Source organism: Piliocolobus tephrosceles, chromosome 16, assembly GCF_002776525.5.
Source record: "Piliocolobus tephrosceles isolate RC106 chromosome 16, ASM277652v3, whole genome shotgun sequence".
In the NCBI taxonomy this organism is placed as follows: domain Eukaryota; kingdom Metazoa; phylum Chordata; class Mammalia; order Primates; family Cercopithecidae; genus Piliocolobus; species Piliocolobus tephrosceles.
Genome location: NC_045449.1, coordinates 23838678 through 23859402, shown reverse-complemented (window position 1 = coordinate 23859402; position 20725 = coordinate 23838678). Strand labels below are relative to the sequence as shown.

General features: G+C 42.6%; 1 protein-coding gene across 1 annotated transcript in view; it reads left to right on the top strand.

Annotated features, from left to right (window-relative positions):
- NUFIP2 (nuclear FMR1 interacting protein 2) overlaps positions 1-20725 on the top strand; it is a 38749-nt gene that overhangs the window by 5376 nt on the left and 12648 nt on the right. Inside the window, exon 2 of the mRNA XM_023183942.3 lies at positions 1733-3457. Coding sequence (XP_023039710.1) covers positions 1733-3457 — 1725 coding nt within the window. The remainder of the gene's footprint in view (positions 1-1732; positions 3458-20725) is intronic.

Sequence of the window (20725 nt, the reverse complement as noted above, 5' to 3'; positions counted from 1 at the left end):
GGGGTTTCACCATGTTGATCAGGCTGGTCTCGAACTCCTGACCTCAAATGATGCACCCACCTTGGCCTCCCAAAGTGCTGGGATTATAGGCATTAGCCACTGCACCTAGCCTGTATATCTGTTTCTAATGAGTTGACCTCAGGATGCTTTTATGAACATTTCATAAAAAGGTAGATAACTAATAGCACCATTTTGTTATAGTGGAAAACTATTTGCATTAGCTATAATAGAATTGACTTTTTATGGTGGTTGAAGGTTTTTTTTTTCCTTGAGAGAGGGTCTCACTTTGTCACCCAGGCTAGAAGGCAGTGGTGCCATCTCAGTACCTGCTCACTGAAGCCTCGACCTCCGAGGTTCAAGCTATCCTCCTCCCTTAGCAGCCCCAGCTGGGAGTATAGGCACATGCCCCACGCCCAGCTAATTTTTGTGTTTTTAGTAAAGACAGGGTTTCTCCGTGTTGCCCAGGCTGGTCTTGAACTCCTGAACTCAAGCAGTCTGCCTGCCTTGGCCTGCCAAAGTGCTAGGATTACAGACATGAGCCACTGGCAGTTGACGGTTTTTAATTAAACCTGAATACCATAACACTAAAAAATTAGATCCTTTTTATTGTAGTTTTGTTAAATATTTTCTCATCGCATCTTTTGAGTCAAGGCAGTATTGCATAGTGGTAGGAAACCATGGATTGCAGATAGACTGAAGGTCAGATTTCCACTGACAGAACTGGAATTCTGTCAATTGTCAGGATTGACAATTTACTTCATCTCTCAAAGTCTCTTTATCTAAATGTAAAATGAAGAAAATATGTTTTATAAAGGTTAGAAACATTGGGGCATAGATATTTTAGTTTCACGTATTAACGGTGTGATCCAATATCTGGGAAATGTCAAAATGAAATTTAAGAATACTTTAGAAAAAGTTCACACGTTTTAGATAGTTGTCTGATAGATGCATTGGAAACTGCTGATAGTGACTACCACCTATTTATGGTTTTGTAGAAATGAAGCCTTTAATTTCCTTGTAATAATTACTGTTTCAATAAAACTTGATTTTTGCCCAGAGAGTATCTCTGCTCTGAATTGTAAAGAAAATTTTAGGCCGGGTGCATGACTCACGCCTGTAATCCCAGCACTTTGGGAGGCCGAGGCTGGCGAATCACGAGGTCAGGAGATCAAGACCATCCTGGCTAACACAGTGAAACCCCATCTCTACTAAAAATCCAAGAAACATTAGCCAGGCGTGGTGGCGGGCGCCTGTAGTCCCAGCTACTCTGGAGGCTGAGGCAGGAGAATGGCATGAACCCAGGAGGCGAAGGTTGCAGTGAACCGAGATCCCGCCACTGTACTCCAGCCTGGGCGACAGAGCGAGACTCCGTCTCAAAAAAAAAAGAAAATTTTATAACAGCCTTGTGAGAGTGATGGGTAGATTGATTCTGTTAGATGAGAGGTATTTGGCATACTGCTTAAGAGGTCTTGTTTTTTCTGGCCTCAGACTTTGCTGTGAATCTTGGCTCAGTTCTACCTCTTGCTTTGCTTAGCAGTAGATTGCATTTCCTAGTCTGTAAAATGGGGCTGACAAGTGTCTTCTCATAGAGATGTGGAATAATATAAAGCTACAGTTCATAGCATAGTGTCTAGCATAGAGTAAATAAACAGTTCTTAAATGTTAGGTATTAGTGTAATTTACATGTTGTGATTTTTTTTTTTTAAATAAACCGTTTTTTTCCCTCCCCTAGGCTATGGTGAACTAAACGGTAATGCTGGAGAAAGAGAAATATCTTTAAAGAACCTGAATTCTGATGAAGCCACCAACCCTATTTCCAGGGTCCTCAATGGCAACCAGCAAGTTGTAGACACTAGCCTGAAGCAGACTGTAAAGGCCAACACCTTTGGGAAAGCAGGAATTAAAACGAAGAATTTCATTCAGAAAAACAGTATGGACAAAAAGAATGGGAAGTCTTATGAAAATAAATCTGGAGAGAACCAGTCTGTAGATAAGTCTGATACTATACCAATTCCAAATGGTGTGGTAACAAATAATTCTGGCTATATTACTAATGGTTATATGGGTAAAGGAGCAGATAATGATGGTAGTGGATCTGAGAGTGGATATACAACTCCTAAAAAAAGGAAAGCTAGGCGCAATAGTGCCAAGGGTTGTGAAAACCTTAATATAGTACAGGACAAAATAATGCAACAAGAGACCAGTGTCCCAACCTTAAAACAGGGACTTGAAACTTTCAAGCCTGACTATAGTGAACAAAAGGGAAATCGAGTAGATGGTTCGAAGCCCATTTGGAAGTATGAAACTGGGCCTGGAGGAACAAGTCGAGGAAAACCTGCTGTGGGTGATATGCTTCGGAAAAACTCAGATAGTAAACCTGGTGTGAGCAGCAAAAAGTTTGATGATCGGCCCAAAGGAAAGCATGCTTCAGCTGTTGCCTCCAAAGAGGACTCATGGACCCTATTTAAACCACCCCCAGTTTTTCCAGTGGACAATAGCAGTGCTAAAATAGTTCCTAAAATTAGTTATGCAAGCAAAGTTAAGGAAAACCTCAACAAAACTATACAGAACTCTTCTGTGTCACCAACTTCATCATCATCATCATCATCATCTACTGGGGAAACTCAGACCCAATCATCAAGTCGCTTGTCCCAGGTCCCTATGTCAGCGCTGAAATCTGTTACTTCTGCCAACTTTTCTAATGGGCCTGTTTTAGCAGGAACTGATGCAAATGTTTATCCTCCAGGGGGTCAGCCACTGCTAACTACTGCTGCTAATACTCTAACACCCATCTCTTCTGGGACAGATTCAGTTCTCCAGGACATGAATCTAACTTCAGCAGCTGTTGAACAAATTAAGACTAGCCTTTTTATCTATCCTTCAAATATGCAAACTATGCTGTTGAGCACAGCACAAGTGGATCTGCCCTCTCAGACAGATCAGCAAAACCTGGGGGATATCTTCCAGAATCAGTGGGGTTTATCATTTATAAATGAGCCCAGTGCTGGCCCTGAGACTGGTATTGGGAAGTCATCAGAGCATAAAGTGATGGAGGTGACATTTCAAGGAGAATATCCTGCCACTTTGGTTTCACAGGGTGCTGAAATAATTCCCTCAGGAACTGAGCATCCTGTGTTTCCCAAGGCTTATGAGCTGGAGAAACGGACTAGTCCTCAAGTTCTGGGTAGCATTCTAAAATCTGGGACTACTAGTGAGAGTGGAGCCTTATCTTTGGAACCCAGTCATATAGGTGACCTGCAGAAAGCAGACACCAGTAGTCAAGGTGCTTTAGTGTTTCTCTCAAAGGACTACGAGATAGAAAATCAAAATCCTCTGGCCTCTCCTACGAACACTTTGTTAGGCTCTGCCAAAGAACAGAGATACCAGAGAGGCCTAGAAAGGAATGATAGCTGGGGTTCATTTGACCTGAGGGCTGCTATTGTATATCACACTAAAGGTAACTCATTTGTTTCCTATGCAAAGATTTTTATTGGCAAATTTAGTATATTTATATTAAGAGAATTTTAAGAGAATTAGTTGTTCATATTAAGAGTATTTTAAGAGAATGACAATGTGGATAAGCAGCTAACATCAAACTGATTCAGGGTCTTTGGAACTACTATGATTAAAATTTAGAAGAAGGCCGGGCGCGGTGGCTCAAGCCTGTAATCCCAGCACTTTGAGAGGCCGAGACGGGCGGATCACGAGGTTAGGAGATCGAGACTCTCCTGGCTAACACGGTGAAACCCTGTCTCTACTAACAATACAAAAAAAACTAGCCGGGTGAGGTGGCGGGCGCCTGTAGTCCCAGCTACTCGGGAGGCTGAGGCAGGAGAATGGCGGGAACCCGGGAGGCAGAGCTTGCAGTGAGCTGAGATCTGGCCACTGCACTCCAGCCTTGGGCCACAGAGCGAGACTCCGTCTCAAAAAAAAAAAAAAAAAATTTAGAAGAAATGTTCACTTTTCCCACTTAAAATAATTTTTAAAAATACAAACATAATTGACCTACCTGGTTCAAAGAAGTGAGGAGAATTTGCTTAAAGGTGTTGATGTTATATTTTCTCTTGACCAAGTGCTTAAAAAAATTTTTATTGAACATACGTTCTCCTTCCTTTGCTTTTTTGTTTCTCCTTTGCTTTTTGTTTGTTTGTTTTTTCTTTGAGAGGGAGTCTCACTCTTGCCAGGCTGGAGTGCAGTGGTGTAATCCTGGCTCACTGCAACCTCCACCTCCCAGGTTCAAGCAATTCTCCTGCCTCAGCCTCCTGAGTAGCTGAGATTACAGGCACGTGCCACCACACCCGGCTCGTTTTTATATTTTTAGTAGAGATGGGGTTTCACCATGTTGGCGGGATGGTCTCGATCTCTTGACTTTGTGATCCACCTGCCTTGGCCTCCCAAAAAGTGCTGGGATTACAGGTATGTCGCCACCGCGCCCAGCTTCTTGTTTGTTTTTGAGACGTAGTCTCTCTCGCCTAGGCTGGAGTGCAGTGGTGGGATCTCGGCTCACTGCAACCTCCGCCTCCTGGGTTCAAGTGATTTTCCTGCCTCAGCCTCCCGAGTAGCTGGGATTATAGCCATGTGCCACCACGCCCAGCTTAATTTTTGTATTTTAAGAGACTGGTTTCACCATGGTGGCCTGGCTGGTCTCAAACTCCTGACCTTGTGATCCACCCGCCTCTGCTTCCCAAAGTGCTGGGATTACAGGTGTGAGCCACCGCGCCCAACTTCTCCTTTGCTTTTTGTATCATATGCTTCTTTATTAGTGAGCTCATTTAGTAGTTCTAATTTGCTTAAAATGAGTAGAAGCACTATTTTTGAAGAGGAGTCTGATAAGTCTTAAAAGGAGTAATGGATGCCAATTTGTAACTAGAAAATAAGTTAGACAAATTACAATGTCAAGCATGATTAGCATAGTCGAGACCAGGCTCTTGGGAGTCTCCTTTTCATAGCCCCAAAGCCCAAGTTTAAAGGGAACCAGGTGTCTTTCAAGTTTCATGCTAATAACTCTTTCTTTTCTTTTTTTTTGAGATGGAGTCTCGCTCTTGTCGCCCAGGCTGGAGTTCGGTGGCGTGATCTTGACTCACTGCAACCTCTGCTTCCCGGGTTCAAGCGATTCTCCTGCCTCAGCCTCGCACATAGCTGGGATTACGGGCGCCCACCATCACATCTGGCTAATTTTTGTATTTTTAGTACAGATGGGGTTTCACCGTGTTGGCCAGGCTGGTCTCAACTCCTGACCTCAGGTGATCCACCCACCTGGGTCTCCCAAAGTGCTGGGATTACAGATGTGAGCCACCGTGCCAGGCCTCATGTTAATAACTTTCTTAGAAGGTGATATGTTTGTGTCTTAAAGAAAATTTTGCTGTATGGCATAACTGTAATCTAAATCTTCAGAGCAAATAATGAGGTTTAACGAATGATGTTTATATCCTTTTGCTTTTGAGAACAGTGGGTTTCAGTATTCCCATACTTTGCTATGTCTTCCTCCCTTCTCTAACAGAAATGCATACTCCATGCATGCATGTACACACTTAGTACATAGTGTACATTCCTATTTTAATAGTGGTTCATTTAGGCAGTGACTTGCAGGGAAGGGGGACCATACCAGATTGTGGGAATTAGGTCATTACCATATTCTCTTTTTTTTTTTTTTTTTTTTTTTTTGAGGTGGAGTCTTGCTCTGTCGCCCGGACTGGAGTGCAGTGGCCGGATCTCAGCTCACTGCAAGCTCTGCCTCCCGGGTTTATGCCATTCTCCTGCCTCAGCCTCCGGAGTAGCTGGGACTACAGGCGCCCGCCACCTCGCCCGGCTAGTTTTTGTATTTTTAGTAGAGACGGGGTTTCACCGTGTTAGCCAGGATGGTCTCGATCTCCTGACCTCGTGATCCGCCCGTCTCGGCCTCCCAAAGTGCTGGGATTACAGGCTTGAGCCACCGCGCCCGGCCCACCATATTCTCTTTGGAAGAAATATTGCCTGAGAGATGAATAACAAAGCAATTTATTTGATTTTTAAGCAAATTTCCTAGTCTGCATACCTTTCCTTATCTGCAAAGTAGAAGACTTGAGTATAATAAATAGATGGCCTTTTAATATTATTTTACTTCCTTAAAAATGGAAGTAGTTGAATTGCTTAATGGAAGTTTAAGTGTAGGAATTCTCACAGATAACATTTACCTGATTTCACTTGTTCTCCAGCTCTGCTCTTTGGAGGTAAATATAGGAGTTGGTTGTTTTTAGGAATATTAGGACAAAAAGAAATGCTTCATTTTTTAAGACATGTATTGTACATTAGTTAACCTCTGTCGGGAGAGTTGGGTTTTTTGGTATTGCTTTCTGTGCCGTCTGCCCTCTAGAGACTGTCACTAGAAAATGTTTACCCAAGTATTTTGCGCTGGTGATCATTGTGTGAGCCTGAGAGGACATCTAATTGTGTTATGTTCTCTTACCATCTGCAGAAAAATTGTGGGAGGCCCAGTGTGGTGGATCATGCCTGTAATCCCAGCACTTTGGGAGTCTGAAGTGGGAGGATCACTTGAGCTCAGGAGTTTGAGGCCAGCCTGGGCAATAATGTGTAGTCCCAGTTACTTGGGAGGCTTAGGAGGGAGGATCACTTGTGCCTGGGAGATCCAGGTCTGCAGTGAGCTATGATTGCACCACTGCACTCAAGCCTGGGCAGCAGAGTGAGACCCTGTCTTTCAAAACAAAACAACAAAACGTGGGATATGCTCCCTTAGGTGACTGGTTAATAGTTTTGTGTACAATTTCTATTATGTGGAATTGCAGGCCGTTTTTAAATGGGAATGTTAACTTGCATTATTCTTTATGCATTTTCCCTATCCATGGGCTAACTGAATATGAAATCAGTTGTATTTAGATAAGCTAAATACCCCTATATGGGTGCAGTTATATTTAGTTTTGCTGGTGTTAATGAAAAAATTTGCTTTAGGTAAAGTGTGTCATCTTGAGTTTTGTATTTGGACATGATTGGAAATTAATCAGATTGGCATCAAAATTTTTACACCTCTACAACAATAAATAATATTCAGTTCAATTAGGTTCCAGAGTAGCAAGTTCTTTGAATTCCTGCCAAATGTTGATTGGTCCATGAGTGGTCCATTGGCCCACTCATTTTTCTTTACTTGAATTAGATTTGAAGATCTTTTATAAGTGAAGGCTTTTTTTTTTTAAGTTAAACTCTAGAAGAAGTCATAATCAGTTGGGCTACTGGAATATCCTTTAAGAACATCTGTATTATTTTCTTCGTGCTTTAGTGTAGTCTTCAAATATTCAGTAGTAATCTCTAAGTGAGTTAAGTTGGGCTTAGAATTGGAAGTTTTCTGCATTTCTCCTAACTTCAAAAATAAACTGTTCAGCAACTTAATTTGAAAATAGTGGTTAAGAGAGTACATTATGTCACTTCTTTGGGAATGGTGTGCTATTTATATAAAGGAAGGTATTTTTATTTTTATTTTATTTTATTTTTTGTTGTTGTTTGTTTGTTTTGAGACAGGGTCTTAGTCTGTTGCCCAGTCTGGAGTGCAGTGTTGCAATCTCGGCTCACTGCAACCTCTGCTGCCTGGGTTCAAGTGATTCTCCTGCCTCAGCCTCCTGAGTAGCTGGGATTACAGGTGCACACCACCATGCCTGGCTAATTTTGTATTTTTAATAGAGATGGGATTTTACCATGTTGGTCAGGCTGGTCTCCTGACCTCATGGATCCACCTGCCTTGGCCTCCCAAAGTGCTGGGATTATAGGTGTGAGCCACTGCACCCAACAAAGAAAGGTGTTTATTTGACTCAAGGTTTTGGCAGCTGGGAAGTCCAAGTGCATGGCAGTGGCTTCTGGCAAGGGCTTTTTTTTTTTTTTTTTTAATACAGGAACTTTTTAGATTAAGTGTAATACGGATTTTTAAAAATTTGAATGTTAAGTACTGTTGAGGGTATGAAGTAAAGATAGAATAGAGCATAAAAGGGATTTGTGTGGATTCTGATTCTTGGGATTTTCCTTTTAGCCTTTTTTTTTTTTTTTAATTAAAGAGACAGGATCTCATTGTCACCCAGGCTGGAGTGCAGTGGCACTATCATAGCTCATTGCAGCCTGGAACTGGGCTCAATCTCTCCTCCTTCATCAGCCTCCTGAGTAACTGGTACTACAGGTGTGTGCCGCCATGCCTGGCCTCTTTTAGCTTTTTCTTTCTGTTATGCTATTAACTTTGCTTTCTTTTTTTTTTCCTTTTTTTTTTTGTTTTTTGAGACAGGGTGTTGCTGTGTGTTGTTGAGGCTGGAGTACAGTGGTGCAGTCATAGCTCACTGTAGCCTTGAACTCCTGGGCTCAGGTGATCCTCCTGCCTCAGCCTCCTGAATAGCTGGGACAGCAGGTGTGCACCGCAATGCCTTGCTAATTTTTTTATTTTTATTTTTTGAGACAAAGTCTCGCACTGTTGCCCTGGCTGGAGTGCAGTGGCGTGATCTCAGCTCACTGCAACCTCTGCCTCGCAGGTTCAAGAGATTTATCCTGCCTCAGCCTCCCTAGTAGCTGAGATTACACGCATGAGCCACTGTGCCCGGCCGCCCAGCTAAGTTTTATGTGTGTACATATGTATATGGTGACGGTGTCTCTGTATTTTACCTAGGCTGGTCTTGAACTCCTGGCCACAAGGGATCCTCCTGCCTCAGCCTCCCAAAGTGCTAGAATTATAGGTGTGGGCCACCATGCCTGTCCTAACTTTTCTTTTCTTTTCTTTTTTTTTTTTTTTTTTTTTTAGGACAGAGCCTCACTCTGTCACCCAGGATGGAGTACAATGGTGCGATCTTGGCTCGTTGCAACCTCTGCCTCCTGGGTTCAAGTGATTCTGCCTCAGCCTCCCAAGTAATGTGGATTACAGGCGTGTACCACCGTGCCTGGCTAATTTTTTGTATTTTTGGTAGAGATGGGGTTTCGCCATGTTGGCCAGACTGTTCTTGAACTTTTGACTTCAAATGATCCGTCTACCTTCACCTCTGAAAGTGCTGGGATTACAGGCGTGAGCCACTGTGTCCAGCCTAATTTTTGTATTTTTAGTAGAAATGGGGTTTCACCATGTTGGCCAGACGTGTCACAAACACCTGACCTCAAGTAATCTGCCTGCCTCGGCCTCCCAAAGTGCTAAGATTATAGGCATAAGCCATCACACCTGGCTCCGATGGCTTTTTTAAGAGACAAAGTCTCACCCCATGACTCAGACTGGAATGCAGTGGTACAATCCTAGCTCACTGCACCCTTGAACTCCTGGGCTTAAGGGATCCTCCCTCCTCAGCCTCCTGTGTGCGTAGCTGGGACCATATAGGTTCATGCCACCACCCATGTTGTCTGGGCTGGTCTGGAATTCCTGCCCTCAAGTGATCCTTCTGCTTCAGCCTCCTTAAGTATTGGGATTACAGGCATGAGCTACCATGTCTAGTTTGTGATGGCTCTTAGTGTATGTGGGACATATACCTGTGCCTTCTTAAAAGTTGTTATCTCAGTCATTTGAAGCCAAGTCTTTTGAAATAATAATTGATATGAGTTGTGTGTTTGGTCAGAGTGCCAGTTTGAACTGGGTTGATCTGTCTTGCATGGCTATTATGGCACTGAAGGATATGAAGCATTTGAAATGCTGACATTTTGGTCTATTTGTTTTAAAGTAGGCTGGGGCCGGACATGGCTCACACCTGTAATCCCAGCACACTGGGAGGCCGAGGCGGGTGGATCACCTGAGATTAGGAGTTTGAGACCAGCCTGGCCAACATGGCGAAACCCCATCTCTACTGAAAATAAAAAAATTAGCCAGGCATAGTGGTGCAGGCCTGTAGTCTCTGCTAATTGGAGGGCTGAGGTGGGAGAATCGCTTGAATCTGGGAGGTGGAAGTTGAAGTGAGGCCGAGATCTCACCACTGCACTGTATCCAGCCTAGGAGACAGAGCGAGACTTCATCTCAAAAAATGAAAATAAAAATAGTCTGCATACTGTGGCTCTCGCCTATAATCCTAGCTTTTTTGAAGGCTGAGGCAGGAAGAGATCTGCTTGAGCCAAGGAGTTTGAGATCAGCCTGGGCAACATAGCGAGTCCTGATTGCTACAAAAAAATTTTAAGCATTAGCTGGGCATGGTGGCATGTGGAGGCTGAGATGGAGGATATTACCAAGCCCAAGAGGTCAAGGATACAGTGAGCCATAATCATGCTGTTGCACTCAAGGTTATGCAACAGAGTGAGACCCTGTCTCAAAAACAAAACAGTTGGTATTAAGCAATTGCTTACAGATCTATGTTCACGTAAATTAATATGGCACCAGTTTGGGTAGACTGGAAGCCATTTTTCTGTTGACTAGAAGATCAGTTTCTTGGAATAGTGCAGGCAGAGGTATAATAAAGGTTTTCTGCTTTGTATTTTCAGCCATGTAAATGATCTGAAGTTTTAAAAATCATTTTTTAAAAAAGCTTTTAGATTGGGAAAGGGCATAAGGGAATGGATAAGATTACATCAGCAAGATTTGGGAAACAGGATATGAAGAGACAAATTATGATTAATCCATAAAATTGATAGGGACTAGGCATAGTTGACATTTGTTTACAGAAGGATCTGAATATTAAATTTTCTCTTCTAAACACAATGTGAATAAGTATTTTCACGTTTGCTGCATTTTATTGAAATTGCTACCTGAATGCTATGGCATCACAGCTGTCTTCCTAATAATCTTATTAATGTGCACCTGCAAATTTAACAGTTTTAAGGTTTGCTTTGGTTTTAGCCCTGGTTGAATTCCCTAGATTTGGAAAGGATCCCTGTTCATGAGGATATAATAATGTGGGACATGTAGGAATGAATATAACAAATAATTCCTAATTTGATATAAGTTCTCCTTTCTCCCAGTGAGAGAACTCATACTGGCTGTTTAGCACCCATACCGGCTTCTTGATGTGTCATGATGTCTGCTTTATGAATACAGTAATAATAAATTCACCTTGATACTGGTGAAAGATCACTTGTAAGGAATTTATGGAAGTTAAAATTTAACTTCCAGTTTTCACTAGCTTAAGTCCTGAGTGTGAGGGAAATAACCATCTGTGCTGTAAGAAGAGCAGACACTATTACTGTAATGGTAGTAGCAAAACCAGAAATTGTTTATTACTATTATAGTAGTAGCAGTTCCATTCCAAGCAACTTTTACCCTTATAAAGTACATGGGATTAGAATAAGTAGAGCAGTAGAAAAGAGAAAAATAACAAAAAACAACTTGAGTTCTGAGCTTCTATTTAGGGGTAGTCTGGATAATTCTTATCCTGGTTTGTTGTAGCTTCAGAGAAGAGTTCATTAAGGGGTCTACTGAAAAAGTGGTGACTTCTAACTATCTTAATTCAGAATTACTTGAAAACATGCTGTTGTCTTCTCTTCTCTTCTCTCTTTTCTTTTGCTTTCTTTCGCTTCCTTTCCCTTTTCTTTTCCCTTTCCCTTTCCGACAGAATTTCACTGTTGTTGCCCAGGCTGGAGTCCAATGGTGTGATCTCGGCTCACTGCAACCTCTGCCTCCTGGGCTCAAGTGATCTGCCTCAGCCTCCTGAGTAGCTGGTATTACAGGCATGCATCACCACGCTCGGCTAATTTTTTATTTTTAGTAGACACTGAGGTTTCACCATGTTGGTCAGGCTGGTCTCAAAAACTCCTGACCTCAGGTGATCCACCCGCCTTGGCCTCCCAAAGTGCTGGGATTACAGCCGAAAGCCACCGCACGCGGCCTGAAAACATGCTGTATTTCTCTCTGGGTATTGTCAAACTGAAAAAGGGTGGTAGAAATTTCTGACAAGCTTCTTTGTAAAAGAATAGGCAAGTATGGCAGACTAGTTAAGAAAAAGGAAATCAGAACAGCAAAACATGGTATAATAACCTGTAATCATCCAAAAAATGGGCAAATCTGAATTAAAGGGGAAAAGCAGAATTTTAATTTATCATGTCATCATCCTTGCCGAATTGTACAGGATTTGATCTAAAATGTCTTAATAAGGGATTGGAAAGCATGATTAGTGATAAATCGATTTGGGGGTTCTCAGTTGTGGGAGTCAGTTTGTTTGGCATTATGTTTGATTTATTCTCTATCTCTGGTGGAGCCATTTACTTTGGATGTTAATTTTTAAAAGATGTTCTAGGTTCAGGCGCAGTGGCACATGAAAATCCCAGCACTTTGGGAGGCTGAAGTGGGCGGATCCCCTGAGGTCACAAGTTTGAGACCAGCGTGGCCAGTGTGGTGAAACCCGGTCTCTACTAAAAATATAAAAATGAGCCAGGCATAGTAGCGTGCACCTGTAGTCCCAGCTACTCCGGAGGAGAATCTCTTGAACCTAGGAGGCAAGGTTGCTATGAACCGAGATTGTGCTGCTGCACTCTAGTCTAGTCAGAAAAAAACAAGCAAAATGTTCTATTAGCTGAGACAATAGTATTCTTCATTTTTAAATGCAAAAAATAAGCTTCTAGTTAGGTTTAGCCCTTTTAGCTTCAGTTGTTTTCCATGAGGGATTTAATAATTAAATGCTGGATCTGTTTGGTTTGATTATATGAAATTACTGTTTTTAAGGTCAGAAGTTGAGTGTGAGCAATGCCAAATGGGTCTACCTAATACTGTTTACAGTTATATTATTACTTCCTGGCTGATTTATGAATAGTATTTGTTCAAATCAGTATTTACTTATTGCACCAAGCCCTGTGGGAAGCAGTAGTGATAAATAGATGAAAGGTGAGAGTCTGTGTCATTGAGAAACTTGGTCTAATAGAGAAACACATGGAAAGAAATGTATTACTATTGTTGGCTGGGCACAGTGGCTCACACCTATAATCCCAGCACTTTGGGAGGCCAAGGCTGGCGGATCACTTGAGGTCAGGAGTTAGAGACCACCCTGGCCAACATGGTGAGATCCCCATCTCTCCTAAAAAAAATACAAAAATTAGCCGGGCATGGTGGCACGTGCCTGTAGTCCCAGCTAATCAGGAGATTAAGGCAGGAGAATCGCTTGAACCTGAGAGGTGGAGGTTGCAGTGAGCCAAGATTGTGCCAAATGTAGTTGGAACCCCTAAGGTGGGGGTAGGGTGAGGGAAGGGTAGTCAGGATTCCAAAAAGAAGTGGATGTTAGTCTGTTTATTGTGCCCAGATAGTAGGATTACTTTAGGTGGAGGAAATAATAGTGTTTGAAGATTGCCAGCCATTCAGTTTGTTTAAAGGAAGGTGAATGGTACAAGTTTAAAGTCCTTTATAATTATATAACTTAGTTATCTAATTAATATGTTGATGTACTAGCTATTGTGTCAGGTGCTAGGAGACACAAATTCAATTTCACAGTGCTGGTAGCTTTTGCTGTGGGCAGTGAGAATCCATTGAAAAGTTTTGAGCAGTGTGGTCACTTTCAGATTTCTATATCTATATTTGAGACGGAATCTCTCTGCGTCACCCGGGCTGGAGTGCTGTGGCGCAATCTCGGCTCACTGCAACCTCTGCCTCCTGGGTTCAAGTGATTCTCTTGCCTCAGCCTCCTGAGTAGCTGAGATTACAGGTGTGCACCACCACGCCCGGCTCATTTTTGTATTCTTAGTAGAGACAGGGTTTCACCAAGTTGGTCAGCCTGGCCTTGAACTCCTGACCGCAAGTGATCCACCCGCCTCGGCCTCCCAAAGTGCTGGGATTACAGGCATGAGCCATTGCACCTGGCTAACACATTTATACTTTTAAAGGAAAAGAATGGTTAGCCAGATTGTAGAAGACAGAAAGTGAGGCCTGAGTAATGGCAAAGGAGGCCATTTAAAAGTCAACTGCATAAACACATAAACATTCAGAAGATACTACTGCTTGAGCCTGGGCAATGACATTGGGCTAGAGAAAAAGAGATAGATAACCAGAAAGTTGCAAGTGTCTTACCTTTGGTTAAGATTTACCAGAGGTGAACATTGCCTCTGTTTACATTCCTTAGTTTGAATTTCCTTGACTCTACCCACTCTTGTATCTTACACCTTCACTATAACTGTCTTGGGGTCATTCTCTGTTTCTCAAATGTTCCTTGAGTTCCCTTTTCATGTTACATCAATTTCCCTGGATAATCTCGTCCAGTTCTGTTACTATATATACTAGGGTTAAGACTTCAGAGGCCGGGCGTGGTGGCTCACGCCTGTAATCCCAGCACTTTGGGAGGCCGAGGCAGGTGGATCACCTGAGGTCGGGAGTTCGAGACCAGCCTGGCCAGCATGGTGAAACCCTGTTTGTACAAAAAAATACAAAAAGTTAACCGGGTATGGTGGCACATGCCTATAATCCCAGCCGCTTGGGAGACTGGGGCAGGAGAATCACCTGAACCCAGGAGGTGGAGATTGCAGTGAGCCGAGATCAAGCCATTTCACTCCAGCCTGGGTAACAAGAGTGAAACTCTGTCTCAAAAAAACTTGAGTTCAGACCATATATATTCCATATCATCGCTGCAATTCTATATATATTAAATTGAATTCATTCTCTTCCAAAACCTGCTTTTTCTTTCCTACCCTTAGTGAATTAGCATTAACCCAATTTTTTGTCATTAGATTATATGGACCATTTCTCTAAGAGCTCCTTTTTTTTCTTTTCTATCTCGGGTACTGTCTTCATTTCTTCTTAACAGTTATTGGGCTGTCTCTCTATATTGTCACTTCATCTGTTCTGTTCTGTTCTGTTCAGTACCTGGAAGAATCATCACTATCTAGTACAATAACCTTAGATTTCTTCAGTGGTTTCCCTTCACCTATATGATTAAGTAATAAACTTTATTTCATATGTAGCTTTTTACTCTGTCCCCTGAATAATGTTCTTTAAATCTCTCATTCTTAGTGACTTTGTGAACCATAGCGTCTTTGTTGCAACCACTCAATACTTGGTTCTGTATTGTAGCTCAAAAGCAGTCATAGATGGTACATATACAGTGGATGTGGCTGTGTTCCATTAAAACTTTTTTTTGTTTGTTTTTTAAGACACCGTTGTCTCACTATATTGCCCAGGCTGGAGTGCAGTGGCATGATCATAGCTCACTGTCTCCTTGAATTCTTCGACTCAAGCAATCCTCTTGCCTCAGCCTCCTGAGTAACTGAGACTACAAGCATGTGCTGTTAGCACACCCAGCTAGTTTTTAAATGTTTTGTAGACACAGGGTCTCACCATCATGCTAAGGTTGGTCTCAAGTGATCCTCCCGCCTCTGCCTCCCAAAGTGCTACAATTACAGGTCTAAACCACCACAGGCCCTCATTAAAATTTAATTTGCAAAAGCAGACGGTGGATAGTAATCGTTTGTTCACCCCTGCTCAAACACACCTTGTTAAAGCACACACATACCACTAACCTTTGTTCATTGCTGATGCTCCTGCCGATAACCCACCCTCCCAATGAAGTTGCTTACTAGAATAAGCTCACAGAGGGCAGACTCTTTCTGGTTTTGCATCTATACCCTGAGCTGGTGATTAGTATTTTTTTTCAATCAACTTGGAATTAAGAACTTGTGGATAAGTGGACATTTCGCTATAGGAAACATTGTGATAGGGTGGTATTATGTAGAAAGTCTGCTCTAGGAAATTGAACATTAACTTTTCATTTGAGTGGTGTAGCTAAATATAAGTTTTGATATAAAGAAATTTCAGATTGGATGGTGGTAGTGGTTTAAAATACAGGATTTTGCTCTTAAGATATACTTGGTATATCTTAAGAGCAAAAACTTTTACTTAGGTTCTATTAGGTCTGGCCCTGTGGGCATTTCTCAATAAATATTTGCATAATTAGATGCTGTGATCACTCTTCAGAAAGAACTGGCAAGTTAGATTTTGTGCTGTGTCTGTATGTGTAGAAGAGAGCAGTGTTAAAAGATCAAGGCTGGGTGTGGTGGCTCATGCCTGTAGTCCCAGCACTTTGGGAAGCCAAGTGGGTGGATCACCTGAGGTCAGGAGTTTGAGACTAGCCTGGCCAACATGGCGGAACCTGTCTCTACTAAAAATACAAAAATTGGCCAGGTGTGATGGCTCACGCCTGTAATCGCAGCACTTTGGGAGGCCGAGGCAGACGGATCACAAGGTCAGGAGTTCCAAGACCAGCCTGGCCAACATGATAAAACCCCGTCTCTACTAAAACTACAAAAATTAGCTGGGTATGGTGACGTGCGCTTGTAGTCCCAGCTACTTGGGAGGCTGAGGCAGAAGAATTACTTGAACCTGGGAGGCAGAGGTTGCAGTGAGCGGAGATCTCACTATTACACTCTAGCCTGGGCAACAGAGTGAGATTCTCTCAAAAAAAAAAGAAAGAAAAACAAAGAATCAGTTACTGAGGTGGAGCATCCCAAATCTGAGAATCTAAGATCCAAAATGCTTTGAGATCCGAAATTTTTTCAGTACTGACATGATGTTCAAAAAGGAAATGCTGCTTGTCCAATAATATAATGGAAACATTCCAAAATCTAAAACACTTCTGGTCCCAAACATTTCCGATAAGGATACTGAACTTGTACGTGTATGATGATTTTGTATAATTCAAATTGCTTTCCTTAGCCTTCTTTATACTATTCACTTGCTTTGCTTCTCAGGATAGTCAAAACATTAAATTACACAAATGAGGGGCCAGGCGCGGTGGGCTCTCGCCTGTAAGCCCAGCACTTTGGGAGGCCAAGGTGGGCGGATCACAAGGTCAGGAGATAGAGACCATTCTGGCTAACACAGTGAAACCCCGTCTCTACTAAAAATACAAAAAATTAGCTGGACATGGTAGCAGGCACCTGTAGTCCCAGCTACTTGGGAGGCTGAGGCAGGAGAATGGCGTGAACCCTGGAGGTAGAGCTTGCAGTGAGCCAAGATAGCATCACTGCACTCCAGCCTGGGTTGACAGAGCGAGACTCTGTCTCAAAAAAAAAAAAAAATCACAAACACATTTCATATTTAAACTCTGAGTTGAGACTTAGGTAACCTAAAAGAGGACAGAATGTAATGTCAGCCCTTTCCTATGTGTTCTATCGATAATGTCATTTAATTTTTTTTTTTGGAGACAGTCTTGCTCTGTTGCTCAAGCTGGAATGTAGTGGTGTGATCTGGGCTCACTGCAATCTCCGCCTCCCATGTTCAAGTGATTCTCCTGTCTCAGCCTCCCGAGTAGCTGGGACTACAAGCGCCCGCCACCTCGCCCGGCTAGTTTTTTGCATTTTTTAGTAGAGACGGGGTTTCACTGGGTTAGCCAGGCTGGTCTTGGAACTCCTGACCTTGTGATCCACCCATCTCGGCCTCCCAAAGTGCTGGGATTACAGGCTTGAGCCACTGCGCCCGGCCTTTATTTTTTAATAATAGAGACAGGGTCTCCCTCTGTTGCCCAGACTGGTCCCTCAAGTGATCCTCCTGCCTTGGCCCCCCAAAGTACTGGAATTACAGGCATGAGCCACTACACCCGGACTATCTCTATGTTTTTCAACATACAACTAAATACAGATTTATCTTTGCAGTAGACAAAATGAGTATCAAGTTATTACTATATACAAAATTCTTCAGGAGTTTATTGGCTAAAAAATATGAAAATTCTGTGCTTTAACTAAAATATTGGTTGTATTGGATCAATTTTTTTGCAGTAGGTCAACCAAGAGAAGGCTTATATTTGGACTTGTTAAAGTAGGCTCTTCTGAAATCCAGAAATTTGTAAGATAATAAAGACCATTTAACTGTTCCTCATTGTTTGAAACTAATGGAATAAGAAATTATATTGAAGTGATAAGTATGATTTCTATGAGTAGAATTCCCGAGCGTCATCCTTTTTTTTTTTTTCCTCCAGATTAGATAGTTCTCCCCTTTTTAGACCTCTCAGGAGAAAGGGAATTTTCCTGCCTTTCTTTGTATAGATGTCTGTGCAGAGAGTTGATGGACATACCGTGCCATACAACTAAGCTTGGACAATTGGCAGTTTTTCTGCATACTTCCAGATTTGGTTTAATCAGGGAATTAGTATGATATATTGAATGGGATTTTATCTGGTTAATTATCTTGTTCATCCTGAATTATTAATTGATCCCAATATATGGATCTGACAAATTTTCAAAAGGCTGGTTACTGTAAAAAATACTTTTTAAGGCTGGGCGCGGTGGCTCACGCCTGTAATCCCAGCACTTTGGGAGGCCGAGGCAGGCGGATCACAAGGTCAGGAGATTGAGACCATGGTGAAACACCATCTCTACTAAAAATACAAAAAATTAGCGGTGGCAGGCGCCTGTAGTCCCAGCTACTCAGGAGGCTGAGGCAGGAGAATGGCGTGAACCTGGGAGGCGGAGCTTGCAGTGAGCCAAGATTGCGCCACTGCACTCCAGCCTGGGTGACAGCGAGACTCTGTCTAAAAAAAAAAAAAAAAAAAACTTTTTAAAAGTGCCAGACTTGGCTGGGTGCAGTGACTCACGCCTGTAATCCCAGCACTTTGGGAGGCTGAGCCGGGTGGATCACGAGGTCAGGAGTTTGAGAGCACCCTGGCTAACACGGTAAAACCCTCTCTCTACTAAAAACACAAAAAATTAGCTGGGCGTGGTGGCGGGTGCCCGTAGTCCCAGCTACTCGGGAGGCTGAGGCAGGAGAATGGTATGAACTCGGGAGGCGGAGCTCGCAGTGAGCCGAGATCGCGCCACTGCGCTCTGGCCTGGGTGACAGAGCAAGACTCTGTCTCAAAAAAAAAAAGGTGCCAGGCTTGGTGGCTAACGCCTGTAATCCCAGCACTTTGGGAGGCTGAGGTGGGAGGATTGTTTGAGCCCAAGAGTTAAAGACCAGCCTGAGCAACATAGCAAGACCCCATCTCTACAAATGGCATGTGTCTGTGGTCCCAGCTACCTGGGAGGCTGAGGCAGGAGGATCGCTTGAGCCCAGGAGTTTGAGGCTGCAGTGAGCCATGATTATGCTACTGTACTCCAGCCTGGGCTGCAGAGCAAGACCTTGTCCCCCTGCTTACTGCCCCCTGTGCAAAAAAAAAAGAAAAAAATATTGGTTTTTAGACACAGTTTTAATTTTTGCTTGGGGAGTGGGGAGAGAGATAGGAATATGGTTCCACCATTCCCTGCCCCTATTTATACACATACAATCAGAAAATAATAATTTTAGATCTGTATCTTATAGTCCTATGGAGGGATTATGTTGTGCCTTAACTGTAACCCAAGTCTAGATATATCCCATCTTAATGAGTTTCGATTTTATTTTTCTTGAATTATAATTGATTGCTGTTAAATTGGAATGTAGTTACACATAATAGTTAAGCAGGGTTAAAATAATCTTTTTGTCGTTTCAAAATGATAGTTTTATTACCACAGAAAGACTACTTATCCTTAACGTTTGTTATAGTTCATTTCTGTTACTAAGTAGTTTGTGTTAATCTCCAGATAGAATATTTCCTTTCAAGGTCCAATTATTTGGTTCTTGTGTAATATTCAACTACTGTTGACTATATATAGCTGAAGCTTTCATGTATCACAGGTAGAGTTTTTAACTGCATTCTCTGTATGTCACTATAATTTGGACATGTACATAATTTTCTTATTTTAAGATGCCAAACTAAGCACATTGTAGACATTTTGGATGAAATTGGAACAAACGGGGATTGTGTGCCTTTAATAATAGGTGTGGATTGGCATTTTGACCTTATAGGTTAAAATAAGAGGTGTGGTTAGGGCTGGGCGCGGTGGCTCATGCTTTGGGAGGCTGAGGTGGGCAGATCACTTGAGGTCGGACCAGCCAGACCAACAAGGAGAAACCCTGTCTCTACTTAAAAAAAAAAAAAAAATTAACTGGGTGTGGTGGCGCATGCCTGTAATCCTGACTACTTGGGAGGCTGAGGCAGAAGAATCACTTGAACCTGGGAGGCGGAGGTTGCCGCGAGCCGAGATGGCGCCATTGTGTTCCAGCCTGGGCAACAAGAGTGAAATTCTGTCTCAAAAAAAAAAAAAGAAAGGTGTGGTTTAGAGGTTAGAACCACTTGCCTGAATGGTTAAACTAATTAAGCATCAATTTTAATTAGTCAAATTTAATGAATGCTTTGTTCAGAAAATTTGGGCACCTCATTGAGGAGTTAATGGATTACCAAGAAATACTTGGTGTTTTTTAAATAATGATGAGCTGTTATGAGAAGTATTATTTTATCTGTAGCATGCTTCTTGCATATCCTTACAATTTGTGAAGACAAAATTATTCTTGCAGTTTGATTTCAGATAATAATAATCTACATGACACTTAAGAATTATAAGAGCCAGCTGGGCAGGCACAATGGCTCACGCCTGTGATCCCAGCATTTGGGAGACTGAGGTGGGTGGATCACCTGAGGTCAGGAGTTCGAGACCAGCCTGGCCAACATAGTGAAACCCTGTCTTTACTAAAAGTACAAAAATTAGCTGGGTGTGGTGGCGGGCACCTGTAAACCTAGCTACTCGGGAGGTTGAGACAGGAGAATCGCTGGAACCCAGGAGGCAGAGGTTGCAGTGAGCTGAGATCAGGCCACTGCACTCCATCGTGGGCAACAAAGAGCAAAACTCAGTCTCAAAAGAAAAACAAGAATTACAGGAGCCAGGTTCACACCCAAGGCGGGAGGACCAGCCTGGGCAACAGACCCTGTCTCTACCAGAAAAAAAAAAAAAAAAAAATTAGCTGGGTGTGATGGCATGCAGCTGTAGTTAAGAGGCTGAGGTGGGAGGATAGCTTGAGCCTAGGAGGAGTTTGAGGCTG